Below are 18,565 nucleotides of genomic sequence, written 5' to 3'. Positions count from 1 at the left end.
CGCACTGATGAATTTAAATTTGGTTTCAGTCACCGCAAGTCGACCAATCATATTGTACAGTAGTTTAACATAGGCCTACTTACCGACTATTTAAACCGTCATCTCTGATCCAAGAGAAGGACAACCCGGCCATATATCACGCTCAACGCTTCAAGGTCAAGTTCAACGTAAACATTTATTGTTCTTTTCTTTCCTAAACTATTACAATAGCCTAATATAAATTAATAAGGTAGGCCTATTTAAATAAGGTAGGTAAGTATCGAATTTGAAATAATTCATTTCGATAAATTCGTTTGCTTTCTATATTCTATAGGTATTGTTCAGATACAACAATCTCCAGATGGATGCTCGATCAGTTATCATTTTTGCAACATTGTTGATTGTAGTTGAGTCTAGCGTCACTGTTAATGTGGGCGTTAGTTGTGAGTCTTGGTGTAAAAGGCGCGACTGTGATATTGCCATCACTGATCAGCAGAGGTACCTGATTGAAGAATACGAAGCGTCGTTGGCGAATCTGTCGTCAGAGGTAATGGAAGCAATGGTATACAACCGTACAACCCCTGTCATGGAACTTACGGAAGATCAGCAGACTAGATTGCTGGCTACATACCCTGAATACTTTGTTGATACAAGGTATGGATAAACATGTTGTTAGTGATTTTGATAATTATTATCAAGGGCGGGTCCAGAGTTTTTATTTTAAGGTTTCTAGTGCATGGGCGGATCCAGGGGTCTTCCATTTGACAGCTAAATGACTTGCAAATGTTGATATTGTTTGGCAGACTATAAGCGCTCCCCTTTTAAACAAATCCCACTTGAGACGCAAGACAAGGATGTAACGCAACGTAAGTGAGTTAACCAATTACAAAAGCGATGGATTATTCGAAGGGTCGCTTGTCATTGGTCAACACGTTTGCGTTGCGTTTACGTCCTAGAGTGAGAACCAAGTTGAAGAGGGAAATCAAGTACAACGTTCGATAGGCCTTGATGATCCAATATAACGATCGAAACAGTTTAACTCTATATACAGACGATCGAATAACGCTATACACAGCAACAGCAAAGATCATTAAGTTTTTATAGGTCATATTGTTGTTATTTTGATATTTTTTAGAAACGGGTCAAGTTCTCAAAGAAGGAGAAGGGATGTGTCATCCAGCAGAATATGCGAAGGAACCTTAACAACACAGACTCATGACATACTGATATCTGCCCTTGACATTAGGAGGAAAACTGTCGTTTTAGTTCAGGTTTATACTTTATTGTATTCGTATTTTAGGAGACTCGACAAAACGGTCATTTTAAAACGTTTGCTTAACTGAGAGTTGCCTTGATTTTTTTCATAATTCGTACGGTGGGTGTATCATCAACTCTTTCCCAAAGAATTCCCATCCCTATATTTTGAAATTTCAAATAATCCAATTTTGAAGTACTTTCACACAATTATTCAATTATTTGTATCTAATATGTACTTTTAACATTTATCTCCGTTATCTGACTCCCGTGATTTACCATCTGTATAATAAGCTTTAATAAAATTCATAATTATGACAGAGGCAAGAGACTTGTGAATATTATTATAATAAAATGCTCATCTACAAAGAGTGAATCATATCCATATGTATTTTTGTTTGTTAGGGACTCCTTGAACAGACTTTTGAGGAAGATCAGTGTGTACCACAAACGAGCTGTGCCGGTGGTGTCACTCCATGTTCATGCAAAGAAGAATATAGACAAGTTACAGCAATAGTTGCATCACGATTTTCAGATATATTCGAGCCTGAACCGATATTGTTACACGCATGTGTGGCGAAAACCCCGTAACAATTTTCCGATAAAATGTTCCGTAGGCTTTACCTTTGGATTTAATAGGAGAGGTGCTCAACCTGAAAGAATTATAAATGTTTATTTATATTTTATCTTTACTAATCAATGTCTCTCTCACGATGAAATGTGTTAGGCCTACTGCTGTAACAGACCCTATATAGACTCCCATTGTTGATAACAATAAAGCATTTAAGTCTCATGCATGTTTCGTCCTTATATTTAAAAAAAAACTAGTATTTTCTTATGTTGCTGAGCTACTTATGAAGGGAGGTAAACATTTCCACTATTTTTGTCTTAAAAAGAAAAAAAATGATCAGATATTTTACGATTAATATTTTGAACTTCGATTACTTTGTTGGCTAATTAATTTTTCTTCATAAATTGTTTTAAACGTAGTCCTGTACACTTTTGCCATTTTCCCATCTGTCATGCGTACAATTTGTGCATGTTCTAAGAAAATATTCTATACTGTATTTAAACTTCTCTAAATGATTACTAAAATAAACGCCGTGTGCGATTTTGTATATCGTACAGTGTTATATTCCTTTCGGTCTGTAACTGTAATTGCAATACATTATAGGCCTACATTAAACACAGAAGAAAGACAAAACAAATTTAAAACATATGTATTTACTTCGCACTGGAGGCTATGGTTGATCTATATTATTATAGGCATCATATAAATAACCAACTTTAAGTATATAAAATATTATATTTTTCGATATTTAATTGTCGGTAAACTCTGTGGTATTAGTAACATTTAAAGAGATTGTATTCAGTGTAGGTCTATATTTTGTATTATGTCTTTTTTCCCCCAGGAATTGTTAATGAATTTTGAATTTGTATACTATTAGCATATGAAAATAAACTAACAAACAAACAAACTTGTAGGCTTTTTTTTTAGTACTGTGTATCTAAAAAAATAATGTGGTCTGTTTGCTGCCACCTTTCGATCAAAGAATACCCACCATAAAAAAAACGAAAGTATGAAAAACAGGAAATAAAAAAACCCTGATTTATCATCATCCAAATTGCCCAGGTTATCCCGTAGAAAATGACTGAAGTAATTAGTTAATCTGAAGCACTTTACCAAAATGTAAGTATTATGCAAATGTATGTTTTGTTTTTGCCTACTAGGCCTAGGCTAGGTACGAAAGTAGGCCAAACCTAGCCCCCTATCCCCCTAGCATAGGCTAGCTAGGTCCTAGCCTAGCGCTAGCTAGCTAGGCTAGCCCTCCTCTTCTCTTGCCTAGGTCGTCACTGATGTTAGAGTCCGATAGGTTTGCTGGGGGAAACCCAGAAGTTAAACGTATCATTATGTAGTGTTAGGGCCTACATATTGTAAATTGCTAGTACAGTCAATAGGGCCTAGCCTAGAGGCTAGTAGTATGGTCCCTGCTAGACCCTTTCTTGCTAAAAAAAGTAAAAGAAAGAGAATGTGCAAGGAAATCATTCCGGGCTGGGGCAATTTAATTTCAAATTTCCCAAATCACAAATCGTACATAAACATTTTACATCATCATAATACTATAAATAGGAAATAGGCCTGACTGTTGGTAGGTCTGCAGACCTATCCTTTATATTAAATAATGTGTTGTGTTGTTAGTACTGCCAGCACTGCCTATTAGTTTGACTGCTGAGGCGAGATATAAAACATTTGACACTGCATTATTTCCTATAATGTCCTTGGTAGATATAATGTTTACAATCCTCAAAATGGTAATCATGTTATGCCATTTTTAAATATTATAATATATTAACAAAATAGAATAGAATACTTTTTTTTAGATAAACACAATGTATTTTTAATGTTTTATTATTGCATTAAATTCATTTGTGTCTTGCTTTAGGTTGTTACTAAATGGTGTTTGCAGGGCTTTTAAGAGCTGTTTGAAATGGACATTTTTCTACACAGTTTTCCTGATTGGTTCTTCCTTAGTAAATGCTCAGCCTATAAACAAACGTAAGTTTTGAATATTTGAAGTACAGCAGTGGTGGCGCCGAATATCCCCACGGTGGGCCGTACGCGCGAAAGCGGGGGTGGGTTTGGGAGGGGGTATTCCCCCTCCGGAGCCTCAGAAAATTTTGAAAAAATGGATGCTTACACATTATTTAATAGGCTAGAGCAACTGTATTACATTTAATAACAATGTCACATAATAATGTAAATTTAAATAAATCCTTCCTAAATACTCTAATACGGATCTTTTTCGACGAACTAATAATAAACTTTGATCCAAAAATGCCTCGATAGTGCATGTGTTTAGTGTACGACTGTGCTTTGGTGGTCTGTTAACCTCAGATATACCCTATAGCCGGGTGAATAACTCAATGTAATTTAGTATACAGTACAATGATGATTGCCGTAATCGCCGTGTCTATAACACAAATCAATAAAATGCCAAATACGCCACACACGTTTTTTCGGCCGTGTACATAGAACAAGACATTTCATGTTTATGCTATGCCTATGAAATAATAATAAAAGAACATCATGTTTATCGTTTTTTTTATCGTTAATACTGCATACCATTATATAAAAAACCTTCATATGCGAGAAAAAAGTTCACGATATTACACTCTAATCTGTACAGGGGTGTAAATATACAGGTCCACGCTAACGCTTGCACACGGACCAGGGCGGAAAATGGTGTATTTTTGGAGAGTGATGACGTCAGCATTCACACGAGGAGCAAGCTAAGACAACGTGATGCTGGTAGTGGGAGTGCATGTGTTTTGAAAATAACTCAGTTGTGGGTATTTTCCAAAGATTTTAAATCGCTTTTTCTTTTTAAACTCTTGAATTCATAAATAGTAATTAAACTCTTAGCTCTTTCACTATGTAGGCCTATTTACACAACTATAGCTCTAGCCTACTCTTCTTAATTAAAAGAGTCAAGTGCGTCGAATCCGCGTCTAGCGACGGTCACGGGTTTGGTGCGTCTTTTTTTTCCCTTTAGAATTAAGGTAGGTGGCTAGCCACCCTATTCACACCCTCCCCCCCCCTACCCTAGATCGAGATTTATGCGCGAAAAGAAACGTGACCAGACCCTGTTTTATGGTTCGGGCCAACCGCTTCCTTTTCCCAATCGAACCCTCACCCAAACCCCTTTAATCGACAGCGAACATATACGCGGTTCACCAAGGGTTATTGGTGAATTGAAACAATTAGTAAACTCAACCGTGAGAACATAACTCGTACCTTTATCCATGTATGAACGTACGTCGATGCGTAGTTGCAAATGAATTTTCGATTTTCGCCTCGAATCTGAAAAATACACATTTTGGTCCCTGGATATAATATGATACAGCCCAGATATGTCGACGCGTATACCGCAGTGAGCCATGAAAGATTCGTACAAAGAGACACCGCCAGACAAATGCGTACCACATACTGTTTTATTCGCTGTCAGTATATCGTACGTACGTCAAAAATGGAATGTCGCAGTTACTTAAAATATATAGTAGTACACTTAATATGGTTTTATTTTTTACCAGAAAAGAAATGATCATATTTTTCTCCCCGACAAATATGGCCAATACTCCCCGATGGGGGGGTGGGCAGCTTTCCCCGACGGGGGGCCCTGGCCCTCCCGCCCCCCGCTGGCGCCACCACTGAAGTACAGTAGATGTAAATTGTAATATATCTCGGAATAAGATTTATCAGGAGAGGGACTGGTAGTTAGAAAGAGTGAGCAGGTTATTGAAATCTACCTGGCTTCATGTCACACAGGAATATCTTCTGGTGTCTTAAAAAAGAAATGTTTTACTCTGATTACATCACTAGTGTAGATTGAATTTTGTCAATGGCTATTCTTGTAACTTTCATGTCACTATCCTAAAGTGGCTACTGACCTGTAGTAATGTAATTATATTATTAAAGGCTGTGTCTTTGTTATCGTTTTATATTATTGTTAACCAATCAGATAATCAATAAAAAAGTATGCATGATCATTCATTACCGAACAACCAAGAGCCAATCACAATGATTTGTCTATCAGGTCAAAGGTTAAAAAAAATGGGTTAATCTGATTTGAATGAAATAATTATTGGTTACATTATTAATTTTTCTCGAGCGGAATTTGTTAAACCCTGTTTCCACAGGAAGTTTATCGGTTAATTTATTGGCTGCGGAAACCGGCCTAAGATATATTTTTTAACCTAAACCTGGCATGATATATACTGTAACTCAATACCTTTCAATCAAGTTATTGTAACTCATAACCATACCATTAGATTTTGTTCAATTTTACAATGAAATTTTGTAAAACTTTTTTTTTTTTTCAGAAGTTAATGTAAACAACAGTACCGTTATTGATATGGCCAACTACTCGGCAATTTTATTGACTATTAGTTGTCCAATTCATTATGAAAACATTGGTTGGTACCATGATGGTAAACACTATGAAACTAGAGCAGAGGATGGTAGGAGCCTTCTGTATCTTGTTAAAAGCTTTGAAGATGGTGGAGTGTTCAAGTGTGGCAAAGCCAATGACCCAGTACAAAATTGGACGGTTGTCAATATAACACTAGGAAGTATGTAATTGTATTGTTATTATTAATTAATTAAAAAAATTTATATTACTGTATTATTTATGAATTTAAAAAGGATGGTGATGGATGATGAGATGTTGAAACCAAGAGGATGATGTTGAGAGGGATGAGGATGGTGATCGGATGATGAGATGTTGATTAACAAGATGATGATGTTGAGAGTGATGAGGATGGTGATAGGATGTTGATTGCTAAGATGATGATGTTGAGAGTGATGAGGATGGTGATAGGATGTTGATAAGATGTTGAGATGTTAATTGCCAAGATGATGATGTTGAGAGGGATGAGGATGGTGATAGGATTATGAGATATTGATTGCCAATATGATGATGTTGAGAGGGATGAGGATGGTGATAGAATGTTGAGATGGTGATTTCCAAAAAGATGATGTTGAGAGGGATGAGCATGGTGATAGGATGTTGAGATAGTGATTGCCAAGATGATGATGTTGAGAGTGATGAGGATGGTGATACAGTAGGATGTTTAGATGTTGATTGCCAAGAGGATGATGTTGAGAGTGATGAGGATGGTGATAGGATTATGAGATGTTGATTGCCAAGATAATGATGTTGATGAGAGTAATGAGGATGGTGCTAGGATGATGAGATAGTGATTGCTATGATAATGATGTTTATGAGAGTGATGAGGATGGTGATAGGATGTTGAGATGTTGATTGCCAAGATGGTGATGTTGAGAGTAATGAGGATGGTGATAGAATGTTGAGATGGTGATTGCCAAGATGATGATGTTGAGAGGGATGAGGATGGTGATGAACTGGGTTCTTTAAAGTGCACACGGGCAAATTGTGCACAGTGGATCTTCGGTTTATAGTTCTTATCAGACAAGACTTGCTGCATCACCAGAACTAGGAGTGAGTCGGCCTCAAACCATGCCGTTATTGTTGCCTGTTTAGGCCCCGCCATAACAGCAATTTGACCTGCTCATGATGAGTAACAATAACATCGAATATGAATGATGGTGAATGGTTGGTGATGAGGATAGAAATAATCATGAGTTGAATGATGACATGAAAGATGAGATTCTTTTTAAAACTGTTACTTTTTGATATTGGTTAGTTTACTTCATTTGCATATTTAATTACTGTACCAGTTTCTTGTATATTTTATGGTTTTTAATAACATTGGTATTGTTTTATAGGAAAACCATCAGCACCTCAAAGCATAGTGTGTACTGGACATTTGTACGCATCTGCTCACTGCACATGGCAGCCAGGATCACGGAAAACTAATCTTCCACGAAGCTTCAAAGCCCAGAAGAAAATAGTGTACAGTACAATTTTTGATTTTTGGGTTGGCCAAAAATGTTGTTACTGAAAAATCTGGTTTTCAGCATGCTTATCAGCTTTCCTGGTAGAATATAATTAAAATAAAATAGTTAAAAAAGTGTTTATAATTTGTGTTATAACAATTAAGTGGAGTTGTGGCTTGGTGGTTATGATGCTTGGCTACCACTCCTGGCTACCAGTCCTGTCACATGTCAGGAATTTTTCCAAGGACAAAATGACAACGCCACTCCCAAAGACTTTGTTTATGTAGAGCATCTTGTGTATATGTTTGTCTTGTGAACCTCTCTCTGGTTGTGTTTATGAACATTTAAAGTATCTGGATATGCCAGAGGTCTCTCCTGACAAGGCTAAATCAAAATTCTCCCTACCGTTTACAGACTTCTAGTTATCCGGCTACTCATGGCCTTATTTTCAGCCTGATTTGCATGATTATCTCATAAAATACATTGTTTAATCCAGCAAGGTCGCCTTCAACTCCCCATTGGACAAGCCAACCCTCCAAATTTGCCGGGCTGAGGTTGGTCCCGATAACCCAGGTGGTAGTACTCAAAAAAGCCATTAAGGGTCGTTAAGGCATGATTAATGACCCCAAAAGATGACAAGTTATCCGTATACTTGCTGTTCATAAACGGGCCCTCTGAGGGTCCCTAATGATCAGAAATTTGCTGGATGGATCACCCTCATTTAATATGGTTAAAAAAAAAAATAAATAAATAAAATTAAACTACTATCAAAACGTTTACATGTATGGAGACAGAGGTCAATTTGTTTAATTTTCACAGTTTCCTTACGTTTACTGTTTGATGATTGATTGATTAATTTTCAGTGTATCATCAGGTAGTTTAGGATTTCTTATATGTCTGTGAATTTATATATAATAAGAATGCATTACAAGGACTTAAGTTGCTAGACAAGCGACAGTTTGGATAATCCATCAAATTGCTTACATTATGTTGAGTGCAAGTGGGAACCAAGCTTTAGGAAAATAATATACTTATTTTATACATATTGATTTTTAGTAACAAATGGGAATCTTGCAATGACGTGAATGAAACTGTCTGCAACTTATCAAGAAATGACGGTCTGCGATTGTTTATTCGAGTGTGGGAGGTGAATGAACTTGGAAGGAGTAATTACAAAGAAGCTTATTTCAATATCCAAGAAGATGGTATGTAAGGTGTATTAAGCTCTGTCTAGTTTGACAAAAAAAGTGTGATGTGTCCAAATATGGTAGTGATATGCTTAAATATGGTAGTGATATGACATCATCATGTCCATATATGGGCACATCGCATTTTTTATTGATAATGTAGACAAGGCTCCTTTGTAATAATGTTGAACTAAATGTAATGAATTGTGATCATATACAGTATACAATGCAGAAATAAAATATGCAACAAAGCTGTTTATAAATTTTCCATGAAGACTCTTTTATGTAGGTTAAATCCCAGACATTCCAAAACTAAAATTCCTTAAATTAAACGATTGATTGCCATCTTTTAAACTCTGTCCTCTAGGCTATTAATTGATTTTGTAGTAGTTAATTAAGCAAAAACTGAAAGCCAAACAAACTGTTCTTTTTTCATTGTGTACTACGCACAAAATATGTAAGGGCGTGTGGCGTGTTGGACGTTCGACTACTGATCGTGAGATCGAGGTTCGAACCCAACTCTCGCCGCATTGTTTGTATCCTTAGGCAAGATACTTTACTTACGTTTGCCTCTCTCCAGGCGTATAACTAGCTACATTATGGGAGTATGTTTCCATACGTGTTTGATAAATAAAAAATGACTGGGGTAATAATGTTCAGCACTTAGAGGTTTCACAACATTTGGTGAGCAATCCAGGATATTATATATATTTGAATCACATCAAAATATCATGTTTGTCAGCACAACCCATCTTGGGTGTCTGATCATTCAGGCATGATGACACACTATGATTGGTTCAGTAAAATCAGTGTGTACATTGGGCTGCATGTAAAGCATACATTTAAATATAAAAACAGAGTAAAGAGTAGAATAATCAACAGAGGAATGAGTTTTAATAACATTTATTACATGCATCACTTTTGAAGCTGTGATTTTCTAGTTAATTTTGTAATCTCTTGATAAACTTAAACTAGTAAAGAAATAATGAGTATACATGGACTCAGTTTCAACATCATTCACAAAACTTTTTATTTTAATAGTGCGACCACTACCACCAACTGGTTTGACTTTGACGCATTCCGTCCAAAATAAAATACTTGCTGAATGGGAAGTGTCCCCAGGATGGGAAGATTACTATTTTTATCTCATATATCAACTTAGGTGCAGGAATAATTTACAAGATTGGCAAGTGGTAAGTAGTGTTTTCATTATCCCCTCTATACAAATTTTGAAATAGGTTGGTAGTGAGCAGAAGGCTAACGATTGTAAAATGAAGTTCTGTAAAATGCACCTAATGTCCTCCTGTCTTTTGCATTGTAAATTTCAGTGGGGGCTCTGCCTAGGATCTGCCTAGGGTGCTTTTCTTTTTATTATCTTTAGGATATTTTATGGATCATTTTCTTTTTATTATCTTAGGATATTTTATGGATCATTTTCTTTTTATTATCTTAGGATATTTGATGAATCATTTTCGTTTTATTATCTTAGGATATTTTATGAATCATTTTCTTTTTATTATGTTAGGATATTTATGGATCATATTCTTTTTATTATCTTAGGATAATTTATGGATCATTTTTGTGCGCAAAGCACTTTAGAAACTTATGTATTAGGTGCTATAAGACTACCACTATTAATAATATTATTATTTACTTTTTATAAAAAAAGATCACTTGTTGCTATTGTACAAAATCTTTTTTTATTTTATTTTTTATTTGTCTTTGTTATTCATTTAATCATATAGAAATAAGGATTGGCAATAAAAATATTTGTCTCTTTTTGTGGCAATACCGTATATATTCATATGACTATCACACAAACAAAATATCCACATAAAAATGTCTAGTTTTAAAATAGTAAGCAAATTCCCGGGAACATTATTATTTTTGTAACTTTAGTTCCCATAAAGTTCATCAATGAAATAGATACATTTTCCTCATTTTCTGTAAAATGTTATGGGAAAAAGCACTACAGTCATAGCAGACTGTAATTTTGAATTTAATTATTAATATTAATTATTTCATTTTAGATTAAAGAAGTAGATGAGGGAGGACTACGTGAAACTACTATTGAAGGTTGGAACGTTTATACAATTTATGAGGTTCAAGTGCGAGCAAAATACCATAGTGCTGATGATTTTGGAGTATGGTCCAAATCTGTGAATATAACAACAAAGGAAGCATGTAAGTAAACATGGTTCACATTGGGCATGTAAGTAAACATGGTACACATCAGGCATGTAGGTAAACATGGTTAACATTGGACATGTATGTAAACATGGTTCACATTGGGCATGTAAGTAAACATGGTTCACATTGGGCATGTAAGTAAACATGGTACACATCAGGCATGTAGGTAAACATGGTTAACATTGGACATGTATGTAAACATGGTTAACATTAGGCATGTAAGTAAACATGGTTCACATTGGGCATGTAAGTAAACATGGTACACATCAGGCATGTAAGTAAACATGGTTCACATTGGGCATGTAAGTAAACATGGTTCACATTGGGCATGTAAGTAAACATGGTTCACATTGGACATGTATGTAAACATGGTTAACATTAGGCATTTAAAAATGGATCTTTAGTACTTCTTAGTAATTACTGTATTGTTTTGTTGGATGTGCCCATGTTTAAAGTTTTGGATTTGTTTTACATAAGAAAATGCCTCAAACATTTGTTTAAACCAAGAAATAACCCTTTGATTTTTGCATTGATTTTGTCTTGAAAATAAATAAATCTTTTACCATCCATCTAACCGCAAGGTTCATTCACATATTAAGATCCCATTATGTCTATACTGTATAACATTTTACTTCCTCATTGAAAAAATTGAAACCATTGTTATTTAAAGAAGAATGAAGGTCATTTAGCCAATAATAAAATGTCTTTTCAGATCCTATCGGACAACTGATACTTCTGCACAAGGAAACTGAAAGTGATGACCCTGATAAAAACACATACAGAAACATTTTACTAACATGGGAGGTAATATTGCTTATAGTTACATGCTAAATTGTTGTAATATAATCCTAGATTGAAACAGAGTACATTCAACTTAAGTAGAAACATAACAATAAAATGCTAGAAATATATATCACTGGTATATTTTATTCAATTATACATAGAGTTAAAATATATAATTAAAACCCATATTCATAACATTTAGCAGCAGAAAGAAGTTTTTTCCATCTGAATTTATAGAAAAAATGGTTACAATAAAAAATAAACACATTGGAAATTTAAATCATGGTTCAAAGGTCAACCAAAGGATAGTATGTTCAAAAAGTTCACTCTAAATTACGTTATAAAACATTATTTTAAAGGTACCTGAAACTATGAAAGCTAGAGGAAAGATTCTTGGTTTTGAAGTTCAACTATTTGAATCAGGAATGCACAAGCTGACCAAAAATCTTACAGATGGATCATTGAGAAACTACACTTTGAAAGGTAAGTAATTAATAATATTTAAACGTTGGTCCCATATGGGACAATTATCGAATGCAATACCTAAATAATACCAAAAAAAATAAGACAGCTCATATAAAACTGCGCATGTGTGTTGCCCTGGAATTTAACTGACCAATCACAGTACACTAATAATTAAATAGCGCCCCCAACTATGCAATGGCAATTATTTCTCCCTAGATTTCTTGGGGACTCGCGTATGCATGTATGAAAGCGTGTAATAATTGGGAGTTGTAACAACTTACGCAGATGTGAAATAGGTATTAATTAAAACAATCAAGTTGTATAAAGTTTATATGTCCTTCTTCCCTTCAAATATAAAATAACTAAAATAAATAATTGCTTAAGTTGTTTTTATCTTACAGATTTATTACGAGATACAAATTACACTATATACATGAGTGCATACAACTCTGTATCCAGCAGTGCGCCTGCCATCATCAACATCGCCCCTTCATCTCCTAACCTATGTAAGATATTTTTACGTTTTTATATGATATTACATGCAGAAAATGGTAAAAAATGTCCACCTTTCTTAATGCCATCTTTTTGTCGGATGATTTACAAAACAATCCTACACTAGTTTTTGTAAAATACAGTAGAACGTCTCATTTGAGACACTCAGATCAAGAGAGACCCATATTAATTTAAGGGGACAATTTCAAGAGAAATAAATAAGGAGCAATATATGTTTAATACAACCAACCTACACCCTTATTAAGTTGACATTTTGTTTGGTTTTTTTAATTTTATATCAAGGATTTCTATAGACATTGTGAGATTTTTTGTTGTTGGCTATCTCTATGGTATTTAAATTATAATATATATTTTTTTCGGTTGACTTGAATTATGTACAACATGTACTAAAAAAACAAACGGCAGAGAAAAGGACTTACAGAATATTATTATAGTTACAATAGATGACACAAAAACTGAGAAAACACTCCAATCACATAATTAAAACATACATCAAGAGTACAAAGTTTAACAAAATAAACTCCATATAAAAATATTAAAATACAAACGATGTTCAGTATTTCTTCTTTGTTATTAGTAGTTAAAAACTAAATACTTTTGATAATTTAATATTATGACAAATATTAGATTTTAATTTAATAGTGAATGCTGTTGTTGATTATAATTATGATTATTTTATCGTCACCATATTCTGGGTTTTCAATTAGGATTTTATTTTTGACAAATATAGTAGATATCATTAGTAGATAGTATAATAGATATATATTAGTATTATTTTAATTTAACAGTGACTTCTGTTGTGGTTATTGCTGTGGCTGTTTTTGTTGCAATAGTTGTAATCCTGCTTCTCCTTGGAATTTTATGGAATAGAATAAAGAAATCAACGTTTTGTCTTCCACTTCCAGAACCAAAATTTACAAATTTAAAGGTATTTAATGACGACATCATTATCACATGATTATAGTACAGTCAAATGTCCTAATACCTGGATTTCCTGAGGATAAAAAAAAGAAAGTCTCCTAAAATTTGTATGTTCTTATGAAACAAAATAGTTCTCCAACTCTTTCATAATACTGTAATATAAACATTGCGTTTTTGGAAATCCAAAATGAAATAAACATAAATTTAAAAAGTTAAAGAATTAATCTGAAGAAATGATTGTGTTAAATTCTAATAACTCAATAACATGTACCTTAAATCTATATATCTTTACCTTTAAACCACGCTTTGAATGTTGTAGAATTGCTTGATCAAATAATTTTGATAATAATTTAATATTAAACAAATTTAAAAATGTGGAGAAATATGACTGAGCCAAATAGATAGGATGATGGCACAAAATATGAATGATATAATAAACTTTATTTAATTTGCTTTTTTGTTTTAGTGGCAAAACATTCCTAATCCTAGAACATATATAGAAGATGAAGTGTTTGATGAAGTCAAGTCGAGGAGAGCGTTGCCAACTAGAGATGAACTGAATAAGCTTATAAAGAAATTGGCCGATCCAACATTAAAAGATATCATGTTTGACCTTATAATCAGCCAGTGTTCAATCGATCACGATTGGCAGAAGATAGAGAAACGAAGAATGAGCCGACTTCTAAGCACAAATACTGAGGTTAGCTTTTTAAGTGCGGAAGACGAGGACGAAAACTTGATGAACAACTTGATGCTGTCTTTTGAAGAATCATCTGACGGGTTCAGTCGATGTCATTCAATGCCGATGCTTGAAGAGAAGAGGTTTACCAGTGAGGAACTGTACACATCAGATTCTGACGATACTAGTGGCATTGGATCGGAGTCTTCAGATCAAGACCTGGAAAGTGAATTTCAGATGAGCACATGTCATAGTGTACCAGATGTTCATATTTCGCCGTCTATGCCATTTATTCCAATTGATAAACCAAGTATAAAATGCTCCCTGAAAAAGACTTCTTCTATGTCACAGAAATGTCAAAAGTCATCAAAAGATGTTGCCAAAGTTAATCAGTTGCCAACTCTTCAAACTAGACAGAATTCTGTGACATCAAATAGACAAAATTATCTACCGCCAAATTCTCAAGTAACCAGACAACAATCTATACCTCCAACTTGTCAAGGAAAGCCGTCAGATTATTTGGATGCAGCCCAAATGCGCAGCATGCAGAATCATCCAAAAACAAGAGAAAAGAGACAATTCATAAGGAAACGGCCAAAGGCTCCTGGAAATGGATACTTAGATATCAAAGATATGCCTAAATTTACTGGACATCATTCCAAGATACCTGCTCAGAACATTCCAAAGCCATCAGTATATGTCCAGCATGGAGATTTGCCACACTTGTTAGTTAGTAAAAACACACACAGTTTGAAAAAGTCAGATCCCAATACAGTGAATAGAGAAACTGACGATGTAGATATGTTACCCAAAGTAACTGAGGCTGAGTGTCATAATGTTTCGGATAAGAACGAACTTAAGAGATTAAATGTTTCATGTTATGTTAAAGGTGCATCAAAGAGTAATGAATCAGCCCTCCGAAAAGACTCAAAATTCAAAACCATCGCGTCAACTGCACCAATAAGTACGCATTCTAACAGCAGTAGCATATCTAATAAACCACCTCAAAACTCAACTGAACAATCTCGACTTTTAACTGATGTTGATACACATTATGTTACACTTGACGAAATTAATTCTCCATCAAAAAAAGATTCCTCACAAAGAAAAATTCCAACGACAGCAATTATGAACCATAGGACATTGTCAAATTTGCCTAATAAGGGAGAATTACCAACCCAATGTATTTCCTGTACTATACCACCGAAAAACAGTGCCTTGCTTGTACCAACACCATCTAAACCTGCAGCCTCGAACATCAGAATTAGTAAGCCTGTGTCAAATCAAATTCCTTCCACTACAAACTTGCAGTCTCAGAATGTTATTGCTGGTGCCTTACCTCAACAAATATCCAGAAATTCTGTGCCGATACCAAAGGCCTCTGATACCAAAGGTTCTCTGAAAGTTTCACAGCCACTACAAGCGTCCTTGCGTAAAAATAATATGCCATTGCAAAGTGTACCATCTAGGACCACGCCTATAAAAACCATTGCCGCTAAAGATTTGCCAAAACAACGTGTTAACAATCCAAAAGCAGACGGTAATTACATACCGATTCGTAGTATGGTAAATGCAACATCTAGTAAACCTGTGGCAAAACCCATGGCTAGACCCAGGGCAAAACCAATGGCTAAACCCACAAACCCTAATAGGGTTCGTCAGAAAATGATTTCATCAAAATCACCATTTCAGAATCAAGGGAGGATGATTGAGGGTCAGCCGCCGCCCAAGGCAACAACATACATCTATAAAGTATCTCCCTCTGTATAATGTTGTATATTAGAATGATTTGAAAGATTTCAATAAGAAAAATAATTATAACGATGCTTTCAGGGGTGGATCTAGGATTTGTGGGCTAGGGAGGTTAGCCCCTGTGGTTCAAGGCTGGACACGTGAACCTCAGAAGTTCAACGGCGCCTGGAGACCAAGGGGTTTAATGACACCTACACACCAAGGGGTTTAATGGCGAGTAGATCCCATGGGCTCAAGGGCATACATACTCCCATATGTGATCATACTCTCAGGAGTTAAAGGAGCGAGTCATAGTTTAAGATGTGTTTATACATTGCCTATTAATTAATACCATTGTGCTGTTTGTGCCAAAACAAAAAAGTGATATGAACAAGTTCATAATCTTATTTTAGGTGCCAAAATGGAGGTGGAGGGTAGAGGGGGCTTAGTGGTGCGTGTGTGGAGGGCTTTGATCCTCCCCTATATTTTTATATATGTCAGCAAAAATAGTCAAAATAGATTGACTTTGTTTATGTATTGTATTGTACATGTATTACACAAATTGTGTATAAAAATTAAGATATATATATTGGTTAAGTGGTTAATACAAATTATTAGTATATATATATATATTAGTGCTTAAGTTTATGGGCGTCAGACCATTGGACATATTAAACAAGGAATTAATTGTCGTATGTTGTAATGCCGCTCGAATTTTGTCAGAAAAATACAAAGATGATCATAAAATCCGACAAGTTATTAAAACGACGTGTTAGTATGTTTGTCTGATGCTTATTGTGGTGCTGTATCGTAATATTAATAGGTCCGAATAGGAACCGACAGGATATAATACATTATTAATGTATTCATATATATTGAAAGAGTTATTTATCTCATCAGCAATACTAGCCTATGTTTCAGAACTTGTTGCAACTGAAGTTGCCACTACAATTCAAAATGTTTGTATAGAAATGAACTTTTATATGTGATGTTATTTATTGCATAAAAAGAATGGTGGTAGATATGACCTAGGTTGGTTTGGTTGTTTGATTTTACTAATCCAGAGATTGGATCATGCTCTTCGGTAAATCGTTTTCTACTTCTATTTTGTATTCTATAAAGAATAATATTAAAAATTGGTTCTCATGGATAGTTTCTTTTGCCGAAAGAAATAAATAATGTAGACGTACAAATGCAATTTTGAAGTAGAGCAAAATAGTTTACAGTATGCGTGTTGAACATATCCGGTCTTTGATATTAAAATGATATTTGTGAAAAAATGTAATCCTAGACGCGGCGCAGATATCAATGTTTTAGTCGCTTGTCACATAATTTGGTCTGCGAATGTTACCACAATTCAGAGCAATAGCAATCAATTATGTAACAAAATTTAAGGATCAAAATCTAGCCATTTTCGTACTACAGTATATAATAAAGATCTAGCATTTTTCAAATAATTGCAATTGCATAATAATTGAATTTTAAAAATTCGATATTTTGGCCATTTTTGAAAAAATCCCTGTACTGTAGTAGCCTACAGGAAAATTTTCGAAAAATGACCAGATTTTGACACTTTATTTGTTGACATAAATGGTTACTATGACTCTATAAGATGATGATAATGCAATTATGTGAATATATAGCAATATTATGACATAATTGAATTTTAGAAAGTCGATATTTTGGCCATTTTTGACAAAATCCCTGTACTACAAGTACAGGAAAATTTTCGAAGAATGACCAGATTTCGACACTTGTTTGTTGACATAACTGGTTACTATGACTCTATAAGATGACAATAACGCAATATATGTTCATATATGACAATATTATTGCATAATAATTGAATTTTAAAATGTCGACATTTTGGCCATTTTTGACAAAATCCCTGTACTATATATAGTACAGGAGAATTTTCGAAAAATTACCAAATTTCGACACTTTTATTTGTTGACATAACTAAAGATGATAATAGCGCAATATATGTTCATATATGGCAATATTATTGTATAATAATTGAATTTTAAAAAGTCGACATTTTGGCCATTTTTGACAAAATCCCTGTACTATAGTACAGGGAACTTTTCGAAAAAGACCAAATTTCGACCATTTTATTTTATTGACATAACTGGTTACTATGACTCTATAAGATGATAAGATATTATTGCATAATTGAATTTTAAAAAGTCGATATTTTTGTTGCAATTTTTGACAAAAATCCCTGTACTATAGTACAGGGAACTTTTCGAAAAAGACCAAATTTCGACCATATTATTTTTAAACATAACTGGTTACTATGACTATGAGATGATGGTAACGAAATATATGTACATAATATGGTAATATTATTGCATAAAAATATTTTGGCCATTTTTGACAAAATCCCAATTAAGATAGCCTTGGTTGTCCATGCTCCTGTCTTAAGAGAGAAAACACGAAATTACA

General features: G+C 34.3%; 2 protein-coding genes across 4 annotated transcripts; both read left to right on the top strand.

The window, feature by feature from the left end:
• The first annotated feature begins 340 nt into the window (after positions 1-340).
• On the top strand, positions 341-2,640 carry LOC140052551 (uncharacterized). The gene is made up of 3 exons (XM_072098160.1): positions 341-633; positions 1,115-1,250; positions 1,639-2,640. Exons 1-3 carry the CDS (start codon positions 341-343, stop codon positions 1,822-1,824), a joined length of 615 nt encoding a protein of 204 aa, XP_071954261.1. The 3' UTR covers positions 1,825-2,640.
• Positions 2,641-2,805: 165 nt separating this feature from the next.
• On the top strand, positions 2,806-17,147 carry LOC140051744 (uncharacterized). Of its 3 annotated transcripts, none has more exons than XM_072097041.1 (12): positions 2,806-2,923; positions 3,678-3,790; positions 6,118-6,363; positions 7,541-7,667; positions 8,708-8,856; positions 9,880-10,031; positions 10,869-11,022; positions 11,741-11,832; positions 12,171-12,294; positions 12,678-12,782; positions 13,578-13,717; positions 14,177-17,147. In XM_072097041.1, coding segments are annotated over exons 1-12 (3,387 nt in total). In that variant the 5' UTR covers positions 2,806-2,921; the 3' UTR covers positions 16,160-17,147. The 3 variants fall into 3 exon arrangements, with proteins under 3 accessions (XP_071953142.1, XP_071953143.1, XP_071953141.1); XM_072097042.1 differs by having other exon boundaries at positions 6,115-6,363; positions 13,623-13,717; XM_072097040.1 differs by having other exon boundaries at positions 6,115-6,363.
• Positions 17,148-18,565: the final 1,418 nt, after the last annotated feature.

This window comes from Antedon mediterranea, chromosome 6, assembly GCF_964355755.1.
Source record: "Antedon mediterranea chromosome 6, ecAntMedi1.1, whole genome shotgun sequence".
Classification (NCBI taxonomy): Eukaryota; Metazoa; Echinodermata; class Crinoidea; order Comatulida; family Antedonidae; genus Antedon; species Antedon mediterranea.
The sequence above is the reverse complement of the archived record's forward strand: the minus strand, read 5'-3'. Positions and strand labels throughout refer to the sequence as shown.